The sequence below is a fragment of the Loxodonta africana genome, chromosome 18, assembly GCF_030014295.1.
Source record: "Loxodonta africana isolate mLoxAfr1 chromosome 18, mLoxAfr1.hap2, whole genome shotgun sequence".
NCBI lineage: Eukaryota > Metazoa > Chordata > Mammalia > Proboscidea > Elephantidae > Loxodonta > Loxodonta africana.
In genome coordinates this window covers 72339235-72364171 of record NC_087359.1, presented here as the reverse complement: position 1 = coordinate 72364171, position 24937 = coordinate 72339235, and the positions used below count along the sequence as shown (strand labels likewise).

Below are 24937 nucleotides of genomic sequence, written 5' to 3'. Positions count from 1 at the left end.
CGTTACGGTGTACAAATCCTCCACGTATCCTGGGACATGACCTCAAGGAGATGACACAGTTGTAGAGGCAGGAATATTGTGCACCCCATGGTCAGCAAAGGTTAAATAAATAGTAAGGGAAGATTCATCAGCGGGATACAATCTGAAACGTGTTGTGCAATGCAGGTAAAATTTGAACAGAGAACATTCCGGGTATGCATATGGGTGCAAATGACCAGAACCATGGCAATTAAACACTCTATTAATTCCATTTCTGGAAACTAATCCTGAAATCATAAAAAAATGATATTATACCCTTGTTTAAGAGAAAAAGTTGGAAACAATCTAAATAGCCAACGGTAACAGAATGGTTGAAAGATCTATGAGCCATCAACTTCATAGAGTATTTAGCTGGCCATTCAAATGATGGTTAAAAGGCTACTCTGTAACATTGAAATGTTTATGAGGCTTGCGTTAAGTAAAAAAAATCGGGATGCAAAATTTTATATTATTTAAAATTTGTATGAATAACAAAGAAAAAATAGTAAAATGTCACCAGTGGTTGTCTTCACTAGAACTTGCAGGGATTATTTTTTTCTTCTTCCACACTTTAGACTCCACACCCCCCCCCCCCCCCATCTTTAATGAGCATGAAGTGTTTTGTCTGGTTTACAGAATGTATAAATAAGTGAGGCCAGGAGCACAAAACCTTGCTCTGCAACTAATTTAGGTTTTTCGTTTTTGTTTTAAGGGGAAAATAGCATCTATATTTTGTCGAAAGTTCCCACTCAAGAGCCTACTCTTCTTTTCATTTATCTGAATTCTGTGCCTATTTGTCCCTCATGAGGAATTGTGTGTGTGTGTGTGTGCGTGTGTGTGGTGAAAATACACACAACAAGAGACACACCAATTCAACAACCTCCTAATTTAGTTTTGACCATAAGCATTCAATGGGGGCTTTGGACAAGGAAGCAGACTGAGAAATGCAGTGTTTTAGAAAGGTTATTTGTTGGTAGGACACAGAACAGTTAATGAAGAAAGAACGTTTAAAGCAAGGATTTTAATAAAATGGACTCCAAAGAATATTCCAGCTTCTTCACTAACTAGAGCTCTGAGACTCTCGACAAGTTGCCTCAGTTTACTCAATCACAGAGTTGTAGGGAAGATTAGAGGCAATGGAGGTAAAGCACGAGAGCTCAAAGGGAGCAACCAGGAAGCACTGGCTATGGCATAAGGGATCCCGAGAAGACAAGGGGAAGCCCAGAGCTATGGCATAAGGGATGCCCCAGAGCAAAGGAGGGTAAGGCCAAAGGCATCACGACTTTAGCAGTCTGTTCTGAGCACATTCCTTCCTTTTTTAATCTCCACGACTTTTCATGTGAGCTGCTTTATCAATCTACTAAAATCTAAGGAGGCAGAAATCCCTGCATCCAATTTGAGCCTCTCTGCCACACAGGGTTATTTTGGAGACATTAATAGCATATTTTCTGGAGGCAGAATCTTATAATAATTGCTGAGTCTCATTATCTTCATCACAACGTGAGCAACTGCATATTAAAAACAAGAGGTGACACTTTGGAAAGTGGCATCTGGGGTCTTAAACGCTAGCAAGCAGCCATCTAAGATGCATCAATTGGTCTCGACCTACCTGGATCAAAGGAGAATGAAGAACACCAAGGACACAAGGTAATTACGAGCCCAAGAGACAGAAAGGGCCACATGAACCAGAGACTACATCAGCCTGAGACCAGAAGAACTAGATGGTGCCCGGCTACAACTGATGACTGCCCTGACAGGGAACACAACAAAGAACCCCTAAGAGAGCAGGAGAGCAGTGGGATGCAGACCCCAAATTCTCATAAGACCAGACTTAATGGTCTGACTGAGACTAGAAGGACCCCGGTGGTCATGGCCCCCAGACCTTCTGTTGGCTCAGGACAGGAACCATTCCCAAAGCCAACTCTTCAGACATGGATTGGACTGGACAATGGATTGAGGAGGGATGCTGGTGAGGAGTGAGCTTCCTGGATCAGGTGGACACTTGAGACTATGTTGGCATCTCCTGCCTGGAGGGGAGATGAGAGGGTAGAGGGAGTTAGAAGCTGATGAAATGGACACGAAAAGAGAAAGTGGAGGGACGGAGCGGGCTGTCTCATTACGGGGAGAGCAATTGGGAGCATGTAACAAGGTGTATATAAGTTCTTGTGTGAGAGACTGACTTGTTTTGTAAACTTTCACTTAAAGCACAATAAAAATTATTAAAATAAAAAAACAAGAGGTGAAAAAAATAGAGAGCTAATTTATTATGGAAACCCTGGTGGCCTAGTGGTTAAGAGCTACGGCTGTTAACCAAAAGCTTAGCAGTTCAAATCCACCAGGCACTCCTTGGAAACCCTGTGGGGCAGTTCTCCTACTCTGTGCTATAGGGTCACTATGAGTCACCTCGACAGCAACAGGTTTGGGTTTGTCATTTATTATATTCACCTCATGTATCCAAAGTCTGTCCAGCATTGTTCTACAGTCCTCTCCCTCCTTATTCTTCCTCATACAGCCACTTTAAACTGGTCAGAATATATTTTCAATAAGACTTACCCTGACCACTAAATGTAAAATTGCAACCTGATCCCCCGCTGCCCCCCTTTAAGCCCCAATCCCCCTTAAACTACTTCATTCATCTCCATTATACTGATCACCCTATAAAACTACGTACTTTTCAGTTTATCTTGTTTATTACTTATTGTATTTTCCCTTCTGCTAGAATATCAGCTCCATGACGTCAGGGACCTCTTTTCTTCTTTGTTTGCTTTATTCATTGATATATCCCAGGCACCTAAAATAGCGCCGGGCACACAGCGAGTGCTCTGCATATGTTTGTTTGAGTGATGACAGCTGATGCTTGTATCTACGACACACATGCTTTCTAGGAGCTAGCTGAGGCCATATGGAGCAAGTCTAGGACTGGCTGGCTTTTTTTAGAGCTGAGCTCAACTTCTGCCTCTGTTTCTCTGTGAAGACTCTTCCTCGACTTCTGCAGCCCAACGTGATCCCTCCCTTCTCTGGTCTTCTCTCCAACACCCATGGTATTTTTTACTTTATCTGAACCATGAAGTTTGTGCTTATGTACCATCTTGTAGTGTAGTGACTGTTTCATGTGTATATATTTTATCCCCAAACCAGATTTTAAGCTCCAGGGGAACAAATACCACATCTTATTTTTCTTTACTATTTTACTGTTTAGCACATTGGTTTGGACAGAAGAAGTACTCAATAAATATCTGCTGATGACAATATATAAGGTTCTACTTTATTTTATTTTAATTAGATAAACCATGACAAGTGCACAGCATACTGTCTGGCGTATAGAAATTGCTGGTAAATGTTGGCTATTTGTGTTAAAGTTTGTATTCAAATGTATTAACTACTAGCACAGTGCCTGGCACATAATAAAAAGTGCCCAATAAATTTTGTTGAATGAACCAATTTTGAAAAGTTTGAAATCTGGGGTTATTTGTTGGATATGTTTGTAACAGCACATTTCCTTTGTGATGGCTCAATGCACTAGCTTAATAATAATGTGTCTATTAAAAGGACAGTATCCCCTTTAGGTAGGTTTAGAGCTCAACTGTTAATCAGAAGTTCTGCAGTTCAAAACCCCAGGAAACCTTATGGGGCAGTTCTACTCTGACCCTTAGCATTGCTATGAGTCGGAATCAATTCAATGGCAACAGGTTTGGTTTTGGCTTGATTTGACATAAGCTGTTGTCTTTTCATTGGCAGAGAAACCATCATTTATTGTGATTCCAACTACTCATTTTAACACCAAGATGAAATTGTTTCACCAAATGTCAATTGGCCAATATCACTTAGTTGCTAGCTTGAAGCAAACCGCCCTCTGGTGGGTATCTCCCCATCACAACCCTGTCGGGCCCAGAACTTACTTGATGACTTTGTAGCTGGGGCTTTTACAGAAGACGAGCAATCCAGCTCCAGAGCCCAACAACAGACCCCCCATCTTCAGGCACTTGACAGCTGACACCCCCTGGGGGGAGAAACACCCTTTAAGAACAAGGCCAAGGAGTCTTATCATTAATATTCAGTGCAATTCCACCTGAGAATGGGAACCAGACAAGAATGCCCTTTATCACCATTCTTATTCAACATCGTACTGGAAGTCCTACCTAGAGCAATAAGGCAAGATAAGGAAATAAAGGACATCCACCTTGGTAAGGAAGAAGTAAAACTATCTCTGTTCACAGATGATATCATCCTATACAGAGAAAATCTAAAAAATTCCACAAGAAAGCTACTGGAACTAATAGAAGGATTCAGCAAAGTAGCAGGATACAAAATCAACAACCGTTGGATTCCTCTACACCAACAAAGAGAACTTTGAAAAGGAAATCAGGAAAGCAATACCATTTACTATACTCCCCCAAAAGATAAAATACTTAGGAATAAATCTAACCAGGGATGTAAAAGCCTATATAAAGAAAATTATAAAACACTACTGCAAGAAACCAAAAGAGACATACATAAATGCAAAAACATACCACGTTCATGGATAGGAACACTCAACATTGTGAAAATGTCAACAGTACCCAAAGCGATCTACAGATATAAAGCAATCTCAATCCAAATACCAACGGCACTCTTTAGCGAAACGGAAAAACTAATCACCAACTATGTAAGGAAAGGAGAGAGGTCCCGGATAAGCAAAGCATTATTGAAGAACAACAAGGCAGGAGAGTTTACACTACCTGATCGCAGAACCTCCTGTACAGTTGTTATGGACTGAATTGTGTCCCCCAAAAATATGTGTATCAATTTGGCTAGGTGATGATTCCCAATATTGTGTGATTGTCCACTATTTTGTCATCTGATGTGATTTTCCTGTGTGTTATAAATTCTGTCTCTATGATGTTAACGAGATGTGGTTAGTGGCAGTTATGTCAGTGAGGCAGGACTCAATCTACAAGATTAGATTGTGTTTTAAGCCAATCTCTTTTGACATAACGAAAGAGAGAGGCGAGCAGAGAGACAGGAGGACCTCTTATCACCAAGAAAGTAGCACCAGGAGCAGGGCACGTCCTTTGGACCTGGGGTTCCTGTGCCTGAGAAGCTCCTAGACCAAGAGAAGACTGATGGTAAGGACCTTCCTCCAGAGCCAACAGAGAAAGTCTTCCCCTGGAGCTGACACCCTGAATTTGGACTTCTGGCCTACTAGACTGTGAGAGAATAAATTTCTGTTTACTGAAGCCATCCACTTGTGATATTTCTGGTATAGCAGCACTAGATGACTGAGACAACAGCTATAGTAGTAAAAACAACTTGGTACTGGTACAAAAAACAGACACATAGACCAATGGAAAAGAATTAAGAACACAGAAATCCATCTACCACCTATGGTCAGCTGATCTTTGCCAAAGTGCCCAAGTCCATTAAATGGGGAAAAGACAGTCTCTTTAACAAATACTGCTGGCATAACTGGTTGTCCCTCTGTAAAAAAATGAAGCAAGGTCCACACCTCACACCATACACAAAAACTAACTCAAAATGGATCAAAGTCCTAAATATAAAACCTATAACTATAAAGATCAAGGAGGAAAAAAATAGGGACAACACTAGGGACCCTAACATATGGCATAAATAAAATACCAAACATAACTGAAAACACACACAAAGCAGAAGATGAACTAGATAAATAAGACCTCCTTAAAATTAAACAATTATGCCCAACAAAGGACATCTCCAAAAGAGTAAAAAGTGAACCTACAGATTGGGGAAAAAAATTTTGCTACAACGTATCCAACAAAGATCTAATCTCTAAAATTTACAGAAAACGTCAACACCTCTACGAACAATCCAATTAAAAAATGGGCAAAGAAAATGAACAGACTCTTCACCAAAGAAGACATTCAGGCAACTAACAAACCTATGAATAAATGCTCACGATCATTAGCAATTAGAGAAATGCAAATCAAAACAACAATGAGATACCATCTCACCCCTACATTACTGGCACTAATCAAAAAAAACAGAAAATAACAAATGTTGGAGAGGCTGCAGGGAGACTGGAACTCTTATGCACTGCTGGTGGGAATGCAAAATGGTATGACCGTTCTGGAAAGCGATACGGTGCTTCCTTAAAAAGGTAGAAATAGAAATACCATACGATCCAGCAATCCCACTCCTAGGAATATATTCTAGAGAAATAAGAGCCTTCACACAAATAGACATATGCACACCCATATTCACTTCAGCATTATTCACAATAGCAAAAAGATGGAAACAACCTAAGTGCCCATCAATAGATGAATGGGTAAACAAATTATGGTACATGATACGCACTGATAACAAACTGTGGTACATCCACACAATGGAATACTATGCAACAATAAAGAACATTGATAAATCTGTGAAACACCTCACAACATGGAAGAATCTGGACGGCATTATGCTGAGTGAAATAAGTCAATCACAAAAGGACAAATACTGTTTTTGTATGAAAGACTGACTTGATTTATAAACTTTCACTTAAAGCACAATAAAAAAAAGGATAAATACTATACGAGAACTCTATTATAAAAACTCATGAAAATGCTTTCACACAAAAAGAATCAATCTTTGATGGTTACCAGGCAGGGGGTGGGGAGAGAAAAACACTAATGTACGTGACCCTGGTGGCACAGTGGTTGAGCATGTTGCTGCTAAACAAAAGGTCAGCAGTTCAAATCCCCCAGCTGCTCCTTGGAAACCCTATGGGGCAGTTCTACTCTGTGCCATAGGGTCACTATGAGTCGGAATCCACTTGATGGCAACAGGTTCAGGTTTTTTTTGGTTTAGATAGTATCTAAGTGGTAACTTTGGAGAAGAGTGAGACAGTACATAATACTGGGGAAGTCAGCACAGATTGACCAGATCGAAGTCATAGAAGCTTCACAGACACATCCAAAGTCCCTGAGGGACCGAGCTACTGGGGCTGAGGGCTGGGGACCAAGGTCTCCAGGGACTTCTAGCTCAACGGGCATAACATACTATAGAGAGAGAATGCTCTACCTCCAACTGTGGTGAGTAGTGTCTGTGGTCCCAAAAGCCTGCAAGTGGTCATCTAAGGTACATCTACCGGTCCCATCCCATCCAGAGCAAAGGAAAATGAAAACCAAAGACACAAGGCAAAGATTAGTCCAAAGGAGACAACCACCACAACCCTCCGCTAGACTGAGCCTAGAACAACTAGATGGTGCCTGGTTACTACCACTGACTGCTCTGGCAGGGATCACAATAGAGGGTTTCAGATAGCGCAGGAGAAAAATGTAGAACAAAATTCAAATTCACAAAAAAAAGACTAGGTTTGCTGGTCTGATAGAGACTGGAGAAAGTCCCAGAGTACGGCTCCCGGACAATCTTTTAACTCAGAACTTAAGTCATTCCCAAGGTTCATCCTTCAGTCAAGATTAGACAGGTCTATAGGACAAATAGGAAACCCTAGTGGCGTAGTGGTTAAGAGCTACAGCTGCTGACCAAAAGGTCCGCAGTTCAAATCTCCCAGGCGCTCCTTGGAAAACCTATGGGGCAGCTCTACTCTGTCCTATAGGGTTCCTATGAGTCGGAATTGGCTCTACAGCAGTGGGTTTGGTGGTTTTATACGGCAAACAGTAACGCATGTGAGGAACATGCTTCCTAGTTCACTCATGTATGGGAGACTAATGGATAGATACATCAGCCCAAAATCAAAGACGAGAAGGCAGGAAGTGACAGGAAAACTGGACAAATGGAAACAGGGAACCCGGGGTGGAGAAGGGGAGAGTGTTGACACATCACAGGGTTGGCCACCAATGTCACAAAACAATTTGTGTATTAACTGTTTAATGAGAAACTAATTCGCTCTGTAAGCTTTCACCTAAAACACAATTCAAAAGAAAAGAAAAAACAAAACAAAACAAAAAAATGCTTGAATGAACATTCTCAGCATTTGTTCACGGACTGTAAAGTTTGAGGAAGCAAGGAGTATAAAGCATTAGAGCCTCTAAGCTACATATGTGTAACTTCTAAATGAACTTTTTAAAAACTATAGATGACAGTGGTTAAGCGCACAGGTTCTAGAGCCAGCCAGTGGCATCACTAAGAGGGTTCAGGGGTGCAAATCGCACCTTCTAACACTGTCAGAGGGGTACCACCAAAATGACCCCAGAGTCCGAGGTGGCGGTGGGCAAGCTGGCGCCGCTGGGGAGGGGCACCAAGGCAGTGGTGTCACTGGAGTTGGTGTCGCCCATCACGCAGTGCAGTAAGACAGACTAGGAAGAAAGGCCTGGTGATCTTCTGAAAATCAGCCAATGAACCCTGTGGATTACAACAGTCCCATCCCTTTGTACATGCGGTCACCGTGAGTTAGGAGGCAACTCGACAGCAACTAACAACAAACTATTGCAATTCTTTACTTTTCTAACCACAGGGAAAATATCTAAGAAGGGTTTAAAAATGGGTAACTGCCCAAGATCACTTGGTATTCAAACCAAAAGTCTTCAGTGGTGCCCCATCCCCTCTTTCCATAAGAATGATTTTCTTTCCACCCTTATAGGAGGCATCCCATTGCTTTGTGGAATTTACTGTCTGACCTGAATGGTTAGGAATTAAAGCATACATGTGAGACGAAAATGCTAAAGGTGTGAGGATGCTAAAACAGCCAGCCATCTTTTCTGGACAGGCGTTTGGTCCCAAGTACTAGGAATCAGAAATATCCAGATCACATCAGTTGATCCCAACCCACATGGAGCAAAGGAGAATGAAGAACACCAAAGACACAAGGTAATTATGAGCCCAAGAGACAGAAAGGGCCACGTAAATCACTGACTACATCAGCCTGAGACAAGAAGAACTAGATGGCGCCTGGCTACAACCGATGACTGCCCTGACAGAGAACACAACAGAGAATACCTCATGGAGCAGGAGAACAGTGGGGTGTGGAACTCAAATTCTAGTAAAAAGACCAGACTTAATGGTCTGACTGAGACGGGGGAACCCCAGAGGACATGGTCCCCAGACTCCCTGTTAGCTCAAAACTAAAACTAAAGTCAACTTTTCAAAGATTAGACTAGACTATAAGACATAAAATAATGCTTGTGAAGACAGTGCTTCTTAGCTCAGGTAGATACATGAGAGTAAACGGGCAGCTCCTGTCCAGAGGTGAGATGAGAAGGCAGAAAGGCACAGGAGCTGGTTGAGTGGACACGGGAAATACAGGGTGGAAAGGAGGAGTGTGCTGTCATGTTATAGGGAGAACAACTAGGGTCACATAACAATGTGTGTATAAATTTTTGTATGAGAAACTAACTTGAAGTGTAAACTTTCACTTAAAACATAAAAAAAAAAAAAAAGAAGAAATATCCAGATCAGTAGTTTTCAACTAGTATTTTATGGAGCCCTTGGGAGGTGTGTCAGGAGTCCCCGGGTGGCACAAACCGTTAAGCCCTCGGCTTCTAACCAGAAGGTTGGAGGTTTGAGTACACCCAGAATTGCCTCAGAAGAAAGGCCTGGCAATCTATGTTTGATAAAAATCAGCCATTGAAAACTCTACGAAGCACAGTTCTACTCTGACTCACTTGGGGTCTTCCAGGAGTTGGAACTGACTCAGCGGCACCTGGTTTAGTTTTAGTTTTGTCTCAAGTGTCGGAGCTGGCAGGGCTCTGAGTCTTGCCTTCTTTTAACCTGATCTTCTTTGCTTTTCTCTACTAACATGTTGGAATCCCTCTCCTAAAAGTAATTAGAAGAACCCTGACCTCTTGCGGAGTCTTTACCTATACACTATAGCTCTCTCCCATTAATATAAAATCCGTCACTGTAAAGTTGATTCCGGCTCATAGCAACACCATAGGACAGAGTAGAACTGCCCCCATCTGGTTTCCAAGGCTGTAAATCTTTACAGGAGCAGACCACCACATCGTTCTCCCTTGGAGAAGCTGGTGGATTCAAACCACCGACCTTTCAGTTAGCAGTTGAGAACTGCACCACTGCGCCACTAGGGCACCTTCCCATTCCTATGTTGTTGTTAGGTGTCATCGAGTCACTTCCGACTCATAGCGACCCTATAGGACAGAGTAGGACTGCACCATAGGGTTTCCAAGGAGTGCCTGGTGGATTCAAAATGCCAACCTTTTGGTTAGCACCCAAGCTCTTAACCACTACACCAACAAGGGTGTCCCCCATTCCTACAGGTCACCTTAAAATTTGGATATTAAGTGATTATGTGATTAAGAAAACTGACATTTTCTTAGGTACATGGCACAACATTTCAAACCTTCTTGGGAATATCTGCTAAGTGGAAAAGTAAGCTTAGTTAAAACCATCTGTTCTGTTATCAGAATTGAGACAGGCAGGTGCAGAACCCAGTATAAGCTTCAAACACAAAGTTTAGAAGAAACAGCCTTTGGAACTTTCTGAGGTGCCAGAAATAACAGCTCTTACTATATAAAGTTACCCTTTGACTGTAGTCTTTCTATTTTGGTTTAAATACAAAGTCTCTCGCTGGACTTTTAACCAGAATTATCAGAAATTCTGCAAATGTAAGCAATTGGCAACATCTAGGTCTTTCTCATTTCTTATAAAGTCAGCTGAGGTGAAAATCTGATCTGAGTTATTAAATTAGGGAAAACATACGTATATAGTCTTGTAGATCAAGGAGCACACTTCTTTTACCCGGGACGACTGGGCTGCCCCAGTGTTGGGCCAATCGGTCACAAATCACAAAGCCACGGGCCCCGTGCCTTCAAGATGTGAAAAAAAGATGTGGTTTGATTTCCAAATTGAGGACACCTAAACCAATTTCTGTCAAGTCAGTTCTGAGTCATGGCGACCCCATGTGTGTCAGGGTAGAGCTGTGTTCCATGGTGTTTTTTTAATGGCTGGTTTTCCAGAAGTAGATCGCCAGGCCTTTCTCCTGAGATGCCTCTGGGTGGACCTGAACTGCCAACCTTTCAACTGGCAGCTGGGCGCATTAACCATTTGCAGCACCCAGGGATTCCTAACGACACCTAGATAGATGTGCCTTTATCCCGGATGTGAACTGGAGATCAGGGCTCAGAGAACTAGTCGATGCACCTTTTGCTAATTTAAGTGTGGCCTCGGTTATATCACAGACTTTTTCCTGTTTGTTCTTCCATAGACCCTTTCTTAATGCAAGTCTGTGCTACCTGTGGAAGGAAGAAACGGCTAGGAAAACAGCAGGGCGGAACAGTGCCCGCTGTCTCTGCTTACCAGGCTGAATTTGTCCTTCAAGGGGCCAGTGTCCGTCAGCAGTTTAGTCCTGGGGTTCATTTTGAAAATGTCTCCAGTTGTGGTGCCCAGGTAGAAAAAGCTATCATCGTCGGCCATCTGGGGAAGAGAGTGATATGCCATGAGCACCCGTGGTCAGCAGTGGGATGAGCTTTCCCTGAAGACCTCATAGGAGTGCTCATGGCTATTTCCTCAGGCTCAAAGGCGAGTTAGAGCAGCGCTGAGAGGAGCAGAGCCAGGACCAAACACAGATCTGAAGAAGATACTGGACCCGACCGGCCTGTGCACTTCACCTGAGGTCTATGTCTGATGTTAACATGCATGCTCTCTTTCTGTCTTTTTCCTTCCCTCTCTCCCTCCCTCCCTTCCTTTTTTTCTGTTAGTAATTTCCAGGTAGGTGTGTATTTACTTTTTGTTGTAATCTTTCTGTGCCCATAGGTTTTAAGTATGGTCTTTTGCCATATGCCCGGGTCATCATCTCCCCATCCATGGCTACTGCACCATCAGTACAAAGAAGAGGAGACATTTACCTTCCAGGACCCCCCAGCACGCATGCACACACACACACACACACACACACACACACACACACACACCTTGGTCAGCACTGTTAACAAGAGCTTGTACCAACAGCTACTCAACGTAACACTTAAAGTAATGCTTACTGTAATACTCATCACTATTCTTTTCATCTGTCCCGTTTGGCACTCAGTTGGCCAGATTTTTCGATTTGGGAGATCCAGTTCCCATACTCGAATTGTCCCACTATAAAAAAAAGATTTCACAATCAAATAACTACATATTTGATAACTGTGTCATCTCTTCTCTGTGTTCTGTTGAAGAAGCTGAAGGGCAGAGAACGAAACATTTCTAAGGCCTTGCTACAGCTGACAGCTCTACAATTAAGCTTTCATTAAACACTCACAGTGATCCCATGAGGTGGACTTTACACAGAGCGGAGCAGGGACTCTCTGAGTCTGAAGTGAGTGCTCTATCCACTATACTGAAAACAAGCAGGCATATAAATAAGCAAGTAAACAAATGAAGAGCAAACCAGCGTTTCTTGCAAGGTTTTTTTTTTTTTTTGAGGGAAAAAATTTTCATTTTAATTTTATTGTGCTTTAAGTGAAAGTTTACAAATCAAGTCAGTCTCTCATACAAAAATTTATATACACCTTGCTATGTACTCCTAGTTGCTCTCCTCCTAATGAGACAGCGCACTCCTCCTCTCCACCCTGTATTCCCTGTATCCATTGAGCCAGCTTCCGTCCCCCTCCGCCTTCTCATCACCCCTCCAGACAGGAGCTGCCCACATAGTCTCATGTGTCTACTTGAGCCAAGAAGCTCACTCCTCACCAGTATCATTTTCTATCTTATAGCCCAGTCCAATCCCTGTCTGAAGAGTTGGCTTTGGGAATGGTTCCAGTCTTGGGCTAACAGAAGGTCTGGGGAACATGAGCTTGGGGTCCTTCTAGTCTCAGTCAGACCATTAAGTCTGGTCTTTTTATGAGAATTTGGGGTCTGCATCCCACTGCTCTCCTGCTCCATCAGGAATTCTCTGTTGTGTTCCCTGTCAGGGCAGTCATTGGTTGTAGCTGGGCACCATCTAGCTCTTCTGGTCTCAGGCTGATATAGTAGTTTTGAGGAAAATTTTTTAAAGAGGAGCACTTTAGTATGGGGAGTCCCTGGATGGCTCAAACAGTTAAGTGCTCAGCTGCTGAGAGGTCAGTAGTTCCAGTTTGAGGTGCCTAGAGGCATGTCAGAAGAAAGGCCCTGCGATCTGCTTCCACAAGTCTGCCATTTATCAGCTATGGAGCACAGCTCTGTTCTGACATACATGGAGTCCCCTTGAGTCGAAATCAATTTCACTGCAACTGGCTTTTACTTTAGCATGGAGACTCCTGTCTTTAAGGAAGGCAAAATGAAGCTAAGCAACTCAAAAAGTTAAGGGAAGTCAGCCCTTCATACAGGGCCTGGTTTATGGTTGGCATTTAATCACTGTATGTTGACTTAATCTGAACTGATAGGTGTATAACAATTTCATAGTCAATATCACAGTCAAAAGATTTCAGCTAACATCCCAAGGCAGAAAAGATTGATTAAAAAATATGTTGATCAGGCTCAGTTTCTCTCTTTTTTGTTTTTCTTCTTTTGCTCCTCCCCACCCCTGAGTTATGTACACAGTAAGTGCTTAAAAAAAAGCCATTTTTCCATGGCCTTCTGATAGATGTAATCTAGATGCTAAAGTTTTTAGTTAGAATTTACACCACATCTCATGAGAACAATATAATGGAATACACGAAATTGGGACTGTGGTGGAGAACCCAGGGTATGTGGGTGCCATATCAGAAATCTTATTTACAGGGTCAATTTTTTCTCCGTTATCAGTATCACATGAAATTGAGGCAGACCTAGAACATCAAACCAGCTGCCGTAGAGTCAACTCTAAACCATGGTAACACCATGTCTGTCAGAGCTGGACTGTGCCCCATTGGGTTTTTTGTTTATTTATTTCTTTGTTGTTGCTGAGAGTATACACAGCAAAACATACATCAAATCAACAGCTTCTACATGTACAAATCAGTGACACTGATTACAGTCTTTGCGTCATGCAGCCATCCTCACCCTCCTTTTCTGAGCTGTTTCTCCCTCATTAACATAAACTCACTGGCTCCTGAGATTCCTATTTAATCTTTCCAGTTGCTGTTGTCAATTTGATCCCAGATCCATAGTCCTTAAAAGAGCATAGTGCTCAGGGGAGACATATTTTACTAGTTAAGCTAGGCTACTGTTTGGTTTTAAGAAGACTTCAGGGGATATTTTTGTTTTAAAATTTAAAGATTAACTTACGGCAATAGTTTCAGGAGTTTTTCCAGCTTTTATGGCTCCAGGAAGTCTGGATACTATAAGAATAAAAAATTCTGTTCTGCATTTTCCCCTTTTTGATGAGGATTCCTCTATAGAATCCTTGATCAAAATGTTCAGTGATGGTAGCCAGGCACCATTCAGTTCTTCTGGTCTCATGGTAAAGGTGGCGGTAGTTCGTGGAAGCAATTAGCCACCCATTCCATATCCTACTAGGATTCCTGCCTCTTCTTCCTCTGTTGCTCCAGGCAAATAGAGATCAGTTGTACCTTGGATGGTAATTACAAGCTTTTAAGACCCCAGGCACTATGCAACTAGCTAGGAGCCAGACCAGAAGCATTAAAAAAAGTTATTAGGCCAATGAACTGGGATGTTCCATGAAACCATGACCCCAAACCTCCTGAGGAACCAAATCCCATAAGGTGTTTGGCTGTACATAAGCAGCCTCAGCAGCTACAGTTTTTTTTTGTGTGTGTGTCATTGTTGTAAATATATCACACAACTTTTGCCAATTCAACTTTTTACAGGTGTACAACTTCTTGACAGCAATTACAATAATTAGTTGCGCAACTGTACCTCCATAGGGTGTTCAGTGGCTGAGTTTTAGGGAGTAGGTCATCAGGCCTTTCTAGCGAGGTACCTCTGAGTGGACTCGAACCTTTAACCTTTTGGTTATCAGCTGAGCACATTAACTGTTTATACCACTCAGGGACTTCCCCTAGAATACAGATTGTACTAGATTGTGTGTGTGTAAGATTCAGTGTTTGACTCCTAGAGGAATGCTGTCCATAGACATCAGGATGGGCCAGCTCCTGCCATTTTTTTTTTTTTTTTGAGAGATCTCATAAAACAAAGGCTTAGTCAAACCACTCTGTAAATGTGAACAGAGTTGAAGGGCTTCGTGGGCACTGGTGGGTGGCCTCAGAAGACAGGGAAGAACACGGTCTGCTGCTTTAGGAGTAAAGCACTGTCCTACTAAGATTTGCTCGATGGGCCTGGCATTCAAGTTGGCCAGTTAGTTTCATGGTCTCTTCCTTTCTCTTAATTTGCTTCTGAACAAATGCATGCTGCATACCACAAGGTGCAGCCAAGAAACAGTGTAGACCTGGAGCGGCATAAATTCTTTACTCCCATGAGAAAAGTAACCAACAATGTGTGCCGTTCACCAATGGGAGGCCTCAATGACATTTTCATGAGAGTTGGAGAGGATGGTTCTACCCAACCTATACTTCAACCCTACGTTTTCTGACTGACATAAAAAAGGATGGTTTTATACATGTCTAATCTTCACTTCAAACTCTACACAGGGCTCTGAAGAGTGAATCTGTAAATTAATTTCTTCTCTTGGACGGATGCTGGCCTCTGTTCAGGCCTCCAACTGGGTCACAATTAGCTCGTTCCAGCTGGTCCTATCAGAAATGATCTCATGTAACTAATGGTCAGCCAGCTGAATCTTCCTGGCACAGTTCATTCACAAACTATCATTTCGTGAGTGGTTAAGCGCTCAGCTGCTAACTGAAAGGTTGGGGTTCGAATCCACCAGCTGCTCCACAGGAGAAAAATGTGACAGTCAATTTCTGGAAATATTTACAGCCTTGGATACCCTGTGGGACAGTTCCACTCTGTCCTATAGGGTCACTATGGCAACTGGTAAACCAAGAGCAGGTGGTAAGAAAGGTCAACCAGTGGGTGAATCTTTGCAATTTTGCAAATTAGTCTGTGAACATGGATTGAGCATAATGTGTTATCAGTGGCAAACAAGAACCTGGAATGCATTTCACAGATAGGCAGAGTTTTTTCCATAGGAAGCACAGGATTTTTGATAACCGTAATTTAAAATATTTTCAGCTAACAGGATTTCTAACGACTACAAAATTGTGAAAATTATGGTAGAAGGTATTTGTCCAGGATGAAAGACATGTTTCCCCAGATTGTAATTAACTAATGTTTTCTAGACAAGTAAATAGCGATTTATGAGTTCTGGAAAGACAGAGCGCTGACACGTACTTTCCAGCAGTAACAAACATCTCATCCTGGCAGTGTGAGAAGATCACGGTGGTGGCGTTGCCGACATTGAGGCCGGCGGCAGGGCTGCCACAGATGGCGTCTCTCCTGGCTATGCTCCACACCACCACACTGCCAAAATGGGAAAACAAAACAGACTTTAAAAACAAGAAACAACTAGTTTAGTGGTTCCAGAAAGGAAAAAAACAAAGGAATAAAAAAATTACACTGACCTTTCCCAACCCAACCCTCCCGCCCCCCAGCTCCTCAATAACACTGGATATCAGGAAACAAATGGGGTGACATGTAACACATTTTGGAGGGAAATAATTATGAGGCTAGCATCCAGGGAGCCCGTCAATCAAGTCTGGTGATAAAATAGACATTTTGCAGCAAAGTGTTAAAGCTTATTACCCACTTATTCCATGTAAAAGGTTTCCTTGGGGAAGTGTTACAGCAAAACAAAAAGAAAGAAAAAGAAAAAAAATGGGAGAGGATTCAATAAAGAATATAACATAAGGCAGTGTTCCCCAAAACAAGTGAGCATCACATTGATTTAGAAGGACTGTTAAAACAGTCTACTGGGTCCACCTCCAGAGTTTCTGATTCAGTAGGTCTAGGTTGGGGCCCAAGAATTTGTTTTTCAAATAAGCCCCAGGTGATGCTGAGGCTGATGGATCTGGGGGCCACACACTGAGAAGCACTGATTTAGGGTTGCATTTCCTTCTTCCTGGGTGCAATCATATGACTTAGTCCTCAAATGAGTAAACCCCTTGACCCCTTGCCATGGAGTTGATTCCAATTCACGGCGACCCCTTGTGCTTTAGAGTAGAACTGTGCTCCCAGGGTTTTCTTGGCTGTAGTCTTATTTCGACTTGATGGCACTGGGTTTTGGGTTAGTCTTATGCAAGCAGATCACCAGACCACTCTTTCACAGCACCACTGGGTGGGTTCAAACAGCACCTCTGGGTGGGTTCAAACAGCACCACGGGGTGGACTCAAACAGCACCGCTGGGTGGGTTCAAACAGCACCGCTGGGTAGACTCAAACACCACCGCTGGGTGGACTCAAACAGTACCGCTGGGTGGACTCAAACAGCATCGCGGGGTGGGTTCAAACAGCACCGCTGGGTGGGTTCAAACAGCACCGTGGGGTGGACTCAAACAGCACCGCTGGGTGGGTTCAAACAGCAGCGCTGGGTGGGTTCAAACAGCTAACCTTTTGGTTAGTAGCTGAGGGCAAACCGTTTGTCCCACCTAGGGACTTCTTAAAGTGAATAGTGTTTGGATAATAATACCAAAAATGCTGGGGAGGGGGTGTTGCGTTAAATAGTTGGTGCAAAATATTAAAGAAAAAGAATGCAAATGTTACAAAAGTAAATAATATAAAAACATGTACGTCTGTGTTTGCCAGACTTTCTGCATGTAGAATGTGTTATCGAAGGTTGTCTAAAATCACGTTACAACCAAACATAACGGGGAACAGGGAGCTAAGAGGTGGTATAAGCACCACGAACGATTCCTTTTTCAGTGGGAAATTGATAGATAGCATCTAAAGTGGACAAATGGAGAGAGAACTCACTTAAAAAGTTACAATGATGAAGTAAAAAACAAAGACTGTGAAAACCAAGGTCCTCATGCCTGAGAGAAGACGCATGTTCAAACGAAATCTTGTATGTGAATGTTCACAGGCGCATTATTCACGATAGCCAAAAAATGGAAACAACCAAATATGCGCGGACAGATGAATGGCTAAACAAATAGTGTCGTATCCATACCAGGGCACAGTATTCAGCCACAGGAAGTGAAGTACCGATACGACATGGGTGAACCTTGAAAAACTATGCTAAGCGAAAGAAACCAGACACAAAAGACCACATATTATATGGTGCCATTTATATGAAAGCTTCAGAATAGGCAAATCCATAGGGAGAGAAATACTTTAGTGGTTGCCTGGGACTGAGGTGGTCGTGGGAGGGAGTGAGTGGGGATGAGGTGTGACTGCTAATGGGTACTGGGGTTCTTTTTGGGGTGTTAAAAATACTCTAAAATTGATCACAGTGATGGTCGCACAACTCTGTGAATATATTAAAAACCACTCAACCATATCCTTTAAGCAGGTGAATTTTATGGTATGTGAAGTACTTCTCGATACAGCTGTAAAACAAAAAAACAAACTCAAGTGCTTCTGGAGAGTGGAACTCTTCATGACCGAGGGGAGAATTTGAGGGGTGGCATTAGTACCTCTACTTTTGAATTTTGGCTTCTTCTGCATAGTAGGACAATACAGGGTCTCTATAAAGACACCCACATAGACAGCTGGTAAAATAAACCCCAGCGCATTCAATCCATTCAATGGAATACTAAGCAGTTATTGCAAAGAATGAGGTATAGGTCTCTAGATACGCACATATAAGATGTCCATGGTGCAAAGGTAATTAAAAAGCAGGTTGCGTTACAACATGGATAGTATAACGTCAAGGCAAAAAAAGTTACATAAATAGGTTACAACTGCAAACAGTTCCCAGGGTCCCTTCTGTTCCTCCCCTCTGTGTGGAAGCCAGCTGGTTTGGGGAGAACGGACCCCTCCCACAGTTTCAGGGTTGATCTTGATTGTCCAAAATGTTCAGCATAAGCCCCTCCTCCTCACCGCAGTGCGGACTCAGGGTTGGGTCTACTGCGTTTTCCTAATACAGAAAGGTTTCTCTTTCTTTCTTTAGGCTTCTCAACATTCCCCAAATTTTCTGCAAGTGAGTTTTAGATAGCCTAAAATCGAGCTGAAAATTACAGAGGAGATGGACACTTTTGCAGATTAACTTTGTTTAAAGGGCATTTCTCTCCTCCAAGGCCTAGCCTCCACATCTCCCTGGCAAGGTGCAGGGGTGGGGATGGGCCAATGGCTAAGCTCCAAGAATCTCTGGGGGTAGAACCCAGGCATCAGTAGTTTTCAAAGCTCCCCAGACCGTTCCAGTGTGCAGCCGAGGTTGCAAACATCTGCTTTATGTTGAGCTAAGAATGTTAATACTACGATGTTACTAGAAGATTTCTGGATACATTTTTCATCCAAAACAGTCAAATGGGGATGGCTCCTGGGAGGCGTGACTACTTAGATGCAGATGGAAGGAGGAAATCTTAGGAAAATTTTGTTGACTCACTATACATTAAGAGGAGAACTGTCAATATATATATAAATACATAATATATGAATACATATAAATGTAATGTCCTTCTTAATAAACCTGTGAAGCTCAAATGAGAAAATATATGTGAAAGTACATCAAGGTATTAAAACAGACACAAGCCTCAGGGTTACTATTTTTCTTTAGACTATATTCCTTTGGAAACCCTGGCGGCATAGTGGTTAAGAGCTATGGCTGCTAACCAAAAGGCCGGCAGTTCGAGTCCACCAGGCTCTCCTTGGAAACTCTATGGGGCAGTTCTACTCTGTTCTATAGGGTTGCTCTGAGTTAGAATTGACTCCACAGCAATGCGTTTGTGTTTTTTTTTTTTTTAAATGTTCTTTTAGCATTTACTTAGGAATACATACTGCATTGATTCTTGTCCCTAATATAATGCTTTTAAATATACTTTTTTTTTTTTTTTTCAATTTCATGTATATGTGTTCTCTTTCTACCAAAGGTCATGTCTTGGTGAGGAAAATTTAAAATGTCACCTCTGGACACCTGACACTACCAGGGTTTGTAACCCAGCTCTGCTATTTACTAGCTGGTGACCTTGGTTCCTTGTCCGTCATTGTAGTTGTTAAGTGCCCTCGAGTTGGTTCCGACTCATAGCAACATTGTGTACAACTGAACGAAACACGGCCTGGTCATGTGCCATCCTCACAGTTGTTGCTATATTTGAACCTTTTTTTGCAGCCACTGTGTCAGTCCAGCTCGTTGAGGGCCTTCCTCTTTTTTGCTGACCCTGTACTTTACCAAGCATGATGTCCTTCTCCAGGGACTTGCCCCTTCTGATAACATGTCCAAAGTATGTGAGACAAAGTCTCATCATCCTTGCTTCTAAGGAGCATTCTGGCTGTACTTCTTCCAAGGCAGATTTGTTTGCTCTTCTGGCAGTCCATTCAATACCCTTCACTAACACCATAATTCCAAGGCATCAATTCTTCTTCAGTCTTCCTTATTCGTTGTCCAGCTTTTGTACGCATATGAGGCAACTGAAAATATCATGGCTTGAGTCAGCTGTACCTTAGTCCTCAAAGTGACATCTTTGCTTTTTTTTTTTTTTTTAAACACTTTAAAGAGATCGTTTGCAGCAGACTTGCCCAAAGCAATACTTCGTTTGATTTCTTGACTGCTGCTTCCATGGATCCAAGTAAAATGAAATCCTTGACAACTTCAATATTTTTTCCCTTTATCATGATGTTGCCAAGAGGCAGTCATTTGAACAGAACAAGGGGATAGACACTTTGTAATTTAAAATCAGGAAAGGTGTGCAACAAGGTTGTGTCCTTTCACCATATTTATTCCATCTGTACGGTGAGCAAATGATCCACGTAGCTGGACTGTATGAAGAACTTGGCATCAGGATTTGAGGAAGACTCACTGACAACCTGCGATATGCAAATGACACAACCTTGCTTGCTGAAAGTGAAGAGGACTTAAAGCACTAACTGATAAAAATCAGAGATGACAGCCTTCCGTGTGGATTGTATACCTTAACATAAAGAAAAAAATTATCTGCCATATGGCATCAATAAGTCCCAGTTCATAGAGTTGTTGAGAGGCTTAACTGAGACAATGCCATTAAAGTGTTCAGTACACTTGTGACACATTAAGTGCTCAATTTTAAAACAATTAGCTCTTCTTTATGAAGACAAGGGCAACAACGATGACAATGATGTCTTTCTTTGACGACAATGGTTTTCAAATTTGGCTGCACATTAGAATTACCTGGGAATCTTAATATTCCTAAAGCCCAGACCATAGCCCGCACCAATCAAGTCAGACCCTCTGAAGGTGGGAACCAGGCATTAGTAATTCTTTAAACGTCTCTTGCTGATTTTGATGGGAGGCTAGGTTTGAGAAGCACTGCCCTCTGGCATTTTTCTCACAGGTTTTTTACACAACACACACTCAAAAAGGGACTGGCCAACAGAGAATGCTAGACAGGAGAGGGTACTTGGCGTTTACCTGTGGAAACACACCTGGTGGAAAAGTGTAAATGTGTTTAGCTCATTACCTTCCATCATCTGGTCCTCCTAGCGACACCAAGTACAAATCATTTGGTGAAAAAGCCAGAGCCTCAATTTTGCCCTTGTGAAGTGACAGCCGAGCAACCAGCTCCCTTTTCTTATAATCCCACAAAATGATATCTGCCTGGGGGAAGAATACACTGTCAGAAACGTAGACAGGTTTTAAAAAGATCTGAGAAGATAGGTACCCCTCTTGGCGAAAAGGCATCAGTAATAGTTACTTCTCAAGAAATGAGATCATGTTTTACACACATGACAGCAACCAAACGGGAACATTTCTAACAACAGTGACTTTTGCTCCTGAGCATTACCACACATGCCACAAAATACGGTGTAAAAACATCAGATTCCTTCGCTCCCAGCCTGATAAAATGAAATGAGCAGAGAGAAGAGTCAAGGATATAAAGAAAGAAGAAGAAAAACACATGGCCACATAGAGTTAACAGCCCAAAGTGGTAGTTTGTCAATGTAGGTACCTCTAAATGTATTCACAATGAGTTATGTTCAGTGTACTCACCTTAAAGCCCATGAAGGTGACTTGTCCAGAGGCAAGGTAAACTCCACTCTTGGAGACGGCCACGCAGGAGACATTGTTACCATGGCCGTGCAGGAAATTCTGTTCGTTAGTATTTATCGACTGAATGAGGACTGTGCAGCCCAAAGGGTAAATCAGATGCTCCTGGTCAGGATGGCATTTCAGACCATTGGGCACGTGTCCTAAAAGAGAGAGAAGATTAAAAAAATAATCAGGTACGTAAGTGGCTGGTAATTGCTTACTTGAACACCAAAAAGAAAGGTTTTGGGAGGGGTGTGGCACACTGGTTTAGCACTATGGCTGCTAGACAAAAGGTTGGCACTTTGAATCCACCACCGCTCCTTGGAAACCCTATGGGGCAGCTCTACTCTGTCCTGTAGGGTCACTGTGAGTCAGAATTGACTCAACAACAATGAGTTTGGTTTTGGTCATTGCCATGGATTGAATTGTGTCCCCCCAAAATATTTGTCCACTTAGCTGGGTCATGAATCTCAGTATTGTGTGATTGTCCACCATTTTATGTGATTGCCTATCGTTTTCTGTGATTTTCCTATATGTTGTAAATCCTATCACCGTAATGAAAGAAGACGGATTAGCGGCAGTTATATTGATGAGGTCTACAAGATTAGGTAGTGTCTTAAGCCAATCTCTTTCGAGACATAAAAGAGAGAAGCAAGCAGAGAGACATGGGGACCTCATACCACTGAGAAAGCAGTACCAAGAGCAGACCATGTCCTTTGGACCTGAGGTTCCTGTGCTGAGATGCTCCCAGATCAAGGGAAGACTGATGACAAGAACCTTCTTCCAGAGCTGACAGAGAGAGAAGGCCTTCCTCTGGAGCCAACTCCCTGAGTTGAGACTTGTTGCCTACTGGACTGTGAAAGAATAAACTTCTCTTTGTTAAAGCCATCCACTTGTGGTATTTCTGTTACAGCAGCACTAGATAACTAAAACAGGTTTTTGTTGTTGTTGTTTATTTAAGGTGGGGAAATCACTAACTAGATAGTAGATAAGTGGTAACTTTAGTGAAGGGAAAGACAGCATTCATTACAGGGAATGTCAGCACACCATAACCAAGGCAAAGTCTTGGAAACTTCATAGATGCATCCAAACACCCTGAAGGATGAAGTTACTGGGCTAACGGCTGGGGATCATGGTCTCAGGGACATCTAGGTGAACTGTCATAAGATAGTTCATAAAGAAAGTGTTCTACATATCTGACTTTGGTGAGTAGCATCTGGAGTCTTCAGCGGCCATCTAATATACATCTACTGGTCCCAACTACCACAGCCTCCACCACTCTGAGCCCAGAACAACTAGATGGTGCCCGGCTACCACCACTGACTGCTCTGTTAGGGATCGCAATAGAGGGTACTAGACAGAGCAGGAGAAAAATGTAAAAGAAAATTCAAATTCACAAAAAAAGACCAGACTTACTGGTCTGACAGAGAATGGAGGAACCCTGAGACGATGTCCCGCAGATACCCTTTTAACTCAGAGTTGAAGTCACTCCGGAAGTTGACCCATCAGCTAAAGATTACACAGGTCTATAAAATAAGCAATAACACCTGAGGAACGTGCTTTTTAGCTCAATCATGTAAATTAGACCAAACGGGCAACATCTTTTCAAAAGCAAAGAGAGAAGGCAGGAAGGGACAGGAAAATGAGACAAATGGACACGGGTATCTTAGTCATCTAGTGCTGCTATAACAGAAATACCACATGGGGGTGGCTTTAACAAAGAGAAATTTATTACCTCACAGTAAAGTAAGCTAAAAGTTCAAATTCAAGGCGTCACCTCCGGGGAAGGCTTTCTTTCTCTGTCGCCTCTGAAGGAAGCTCCTTGTCCTCAATCTTCCTGGTCGAGGAGCTTCTCAGGCACAGGGACTCGGGGTCCAAAGGACACGCTCTGCTCCTGGTCCTGCTGTCTTGGTGGTATGAGGTCCCCAACTCTCGCTTGCTTCTCTTTCCTTTTATCTCTTGAGAGATAAAAGGTGGTGCAGGCCACACCCCAGGGAAACTCCCTTTACCTTGGATCAGGGAGGTGACCTGAGTAAGGGTGGTGTTACAATCCCACCCTAATCCTCTCAACATAAAATTACAATCACAAAATGGAGAACTACCACACAATACTGGGAATCATGGCCTAACCAAGTTGATACACACATTTTGGGGGGACAAAATTCACTCCATGACAGTGCGGAACCCAGGGTGGAAAGGCAGAAGAGTGTTGACACATTGTGGGGATTGCAATCAATGTCACAAAATAATTTGTGTATAAATGAGGAACTAATTTGCTCTGTAAACTTTCACCTAAAGCACAATTAAAAAAAAAAAAAGTTTTGCAATAAGCCTTGTTGTTGCTGTTAGGTGCCTTCGAGTTGGTTTCGACCCGTAGCGACCCCATGCACAACAGAACAAAACACTACCCGGTCCTGCGCCATCCTTACAATCATTGTTATGCTTGAGCTCATTGTTGCAGCCACTGTGTCAATCCACTTCATTGAAGGTCTTCCTCTTTTCTGCTGAGCCTGTACTCTGCCAAGCATGATATCCTTCTCCAGGGACTGATCCCTCCTGACAACATGTCCAAAGTATGTAAGATGCAGTCTCGCCATCCTTGCCTTGAAGGAGCATTCTGGTTGTGCTTCTTCCAAGACAGATTTGTTCGTTCTTTTGACAGTCCATGGTATATTCAATATTCTTTGCCAACACCACTATTCAAAGGCATCAGCTCTTCTTCGGTCTTCCTTATTCATTGTCCAGCTTTCACATGCATACGATGGGATTGGAAATACCATGGCTTGGGTCAGGCGCACCTTAGTCTTCAGGGTGACATCCTTGCTCTTCAATACTTTAAAGAGGTCCTTTGCAGCAGATTTACCCAATGCAATGTGTCTTTTGATTTCTTGACTGCTGCAATAAGCCTTAGTGTAACTAAAAGAAGCTGGGCTGGGGATGGGGGAGAGGGGAAGTGATGGTAACAGTTCATTCTGTTCCCTCGACAAGGAGGTTTGTGTAATATGTTGTTGTTGGGTGCCTGTCGAGTCAGCTCCCTGACTCATGCACCGT

At 42.6% G+C, this 24937-nt stretch overlaps 1 protein-coding gene across 1 annotated transcript in view; it reads right to left on the bottom strand.

Moving 5' to 3' along the window:
* CFAP52 (cilia and flagella associated protein 52) overlaps positions 1-24937 on the bottom strand; it is a 56763-nt gene that overhangs the window by 21880 nt on the left and 9946 nt on the right. The window contains exons 2-7 of the mRNA XM_010596610.3: positions 21848-22047; positions 21318-21454; positions 16120-16248; positions 11913-12012; positions 11230-11346; positions 3918-4018 (exon numbers count right to left, since the gene is read on the bottom strand). Coding sequence (XP_010594912.2) covers positions 3918-4018; positions 11230-11346; positions 11913-12012; positions 16120-16248; positions 21318-21454; positions 21848-22047 — 784 coding nt within the window. The remainder of the gene's footprint in view (positions 1-3917; positions 4019-11229; positions 11347-11912; positions 12013-16119; positions 16249-21317; positions 21455-21847; positions 22048-24937) is intronic.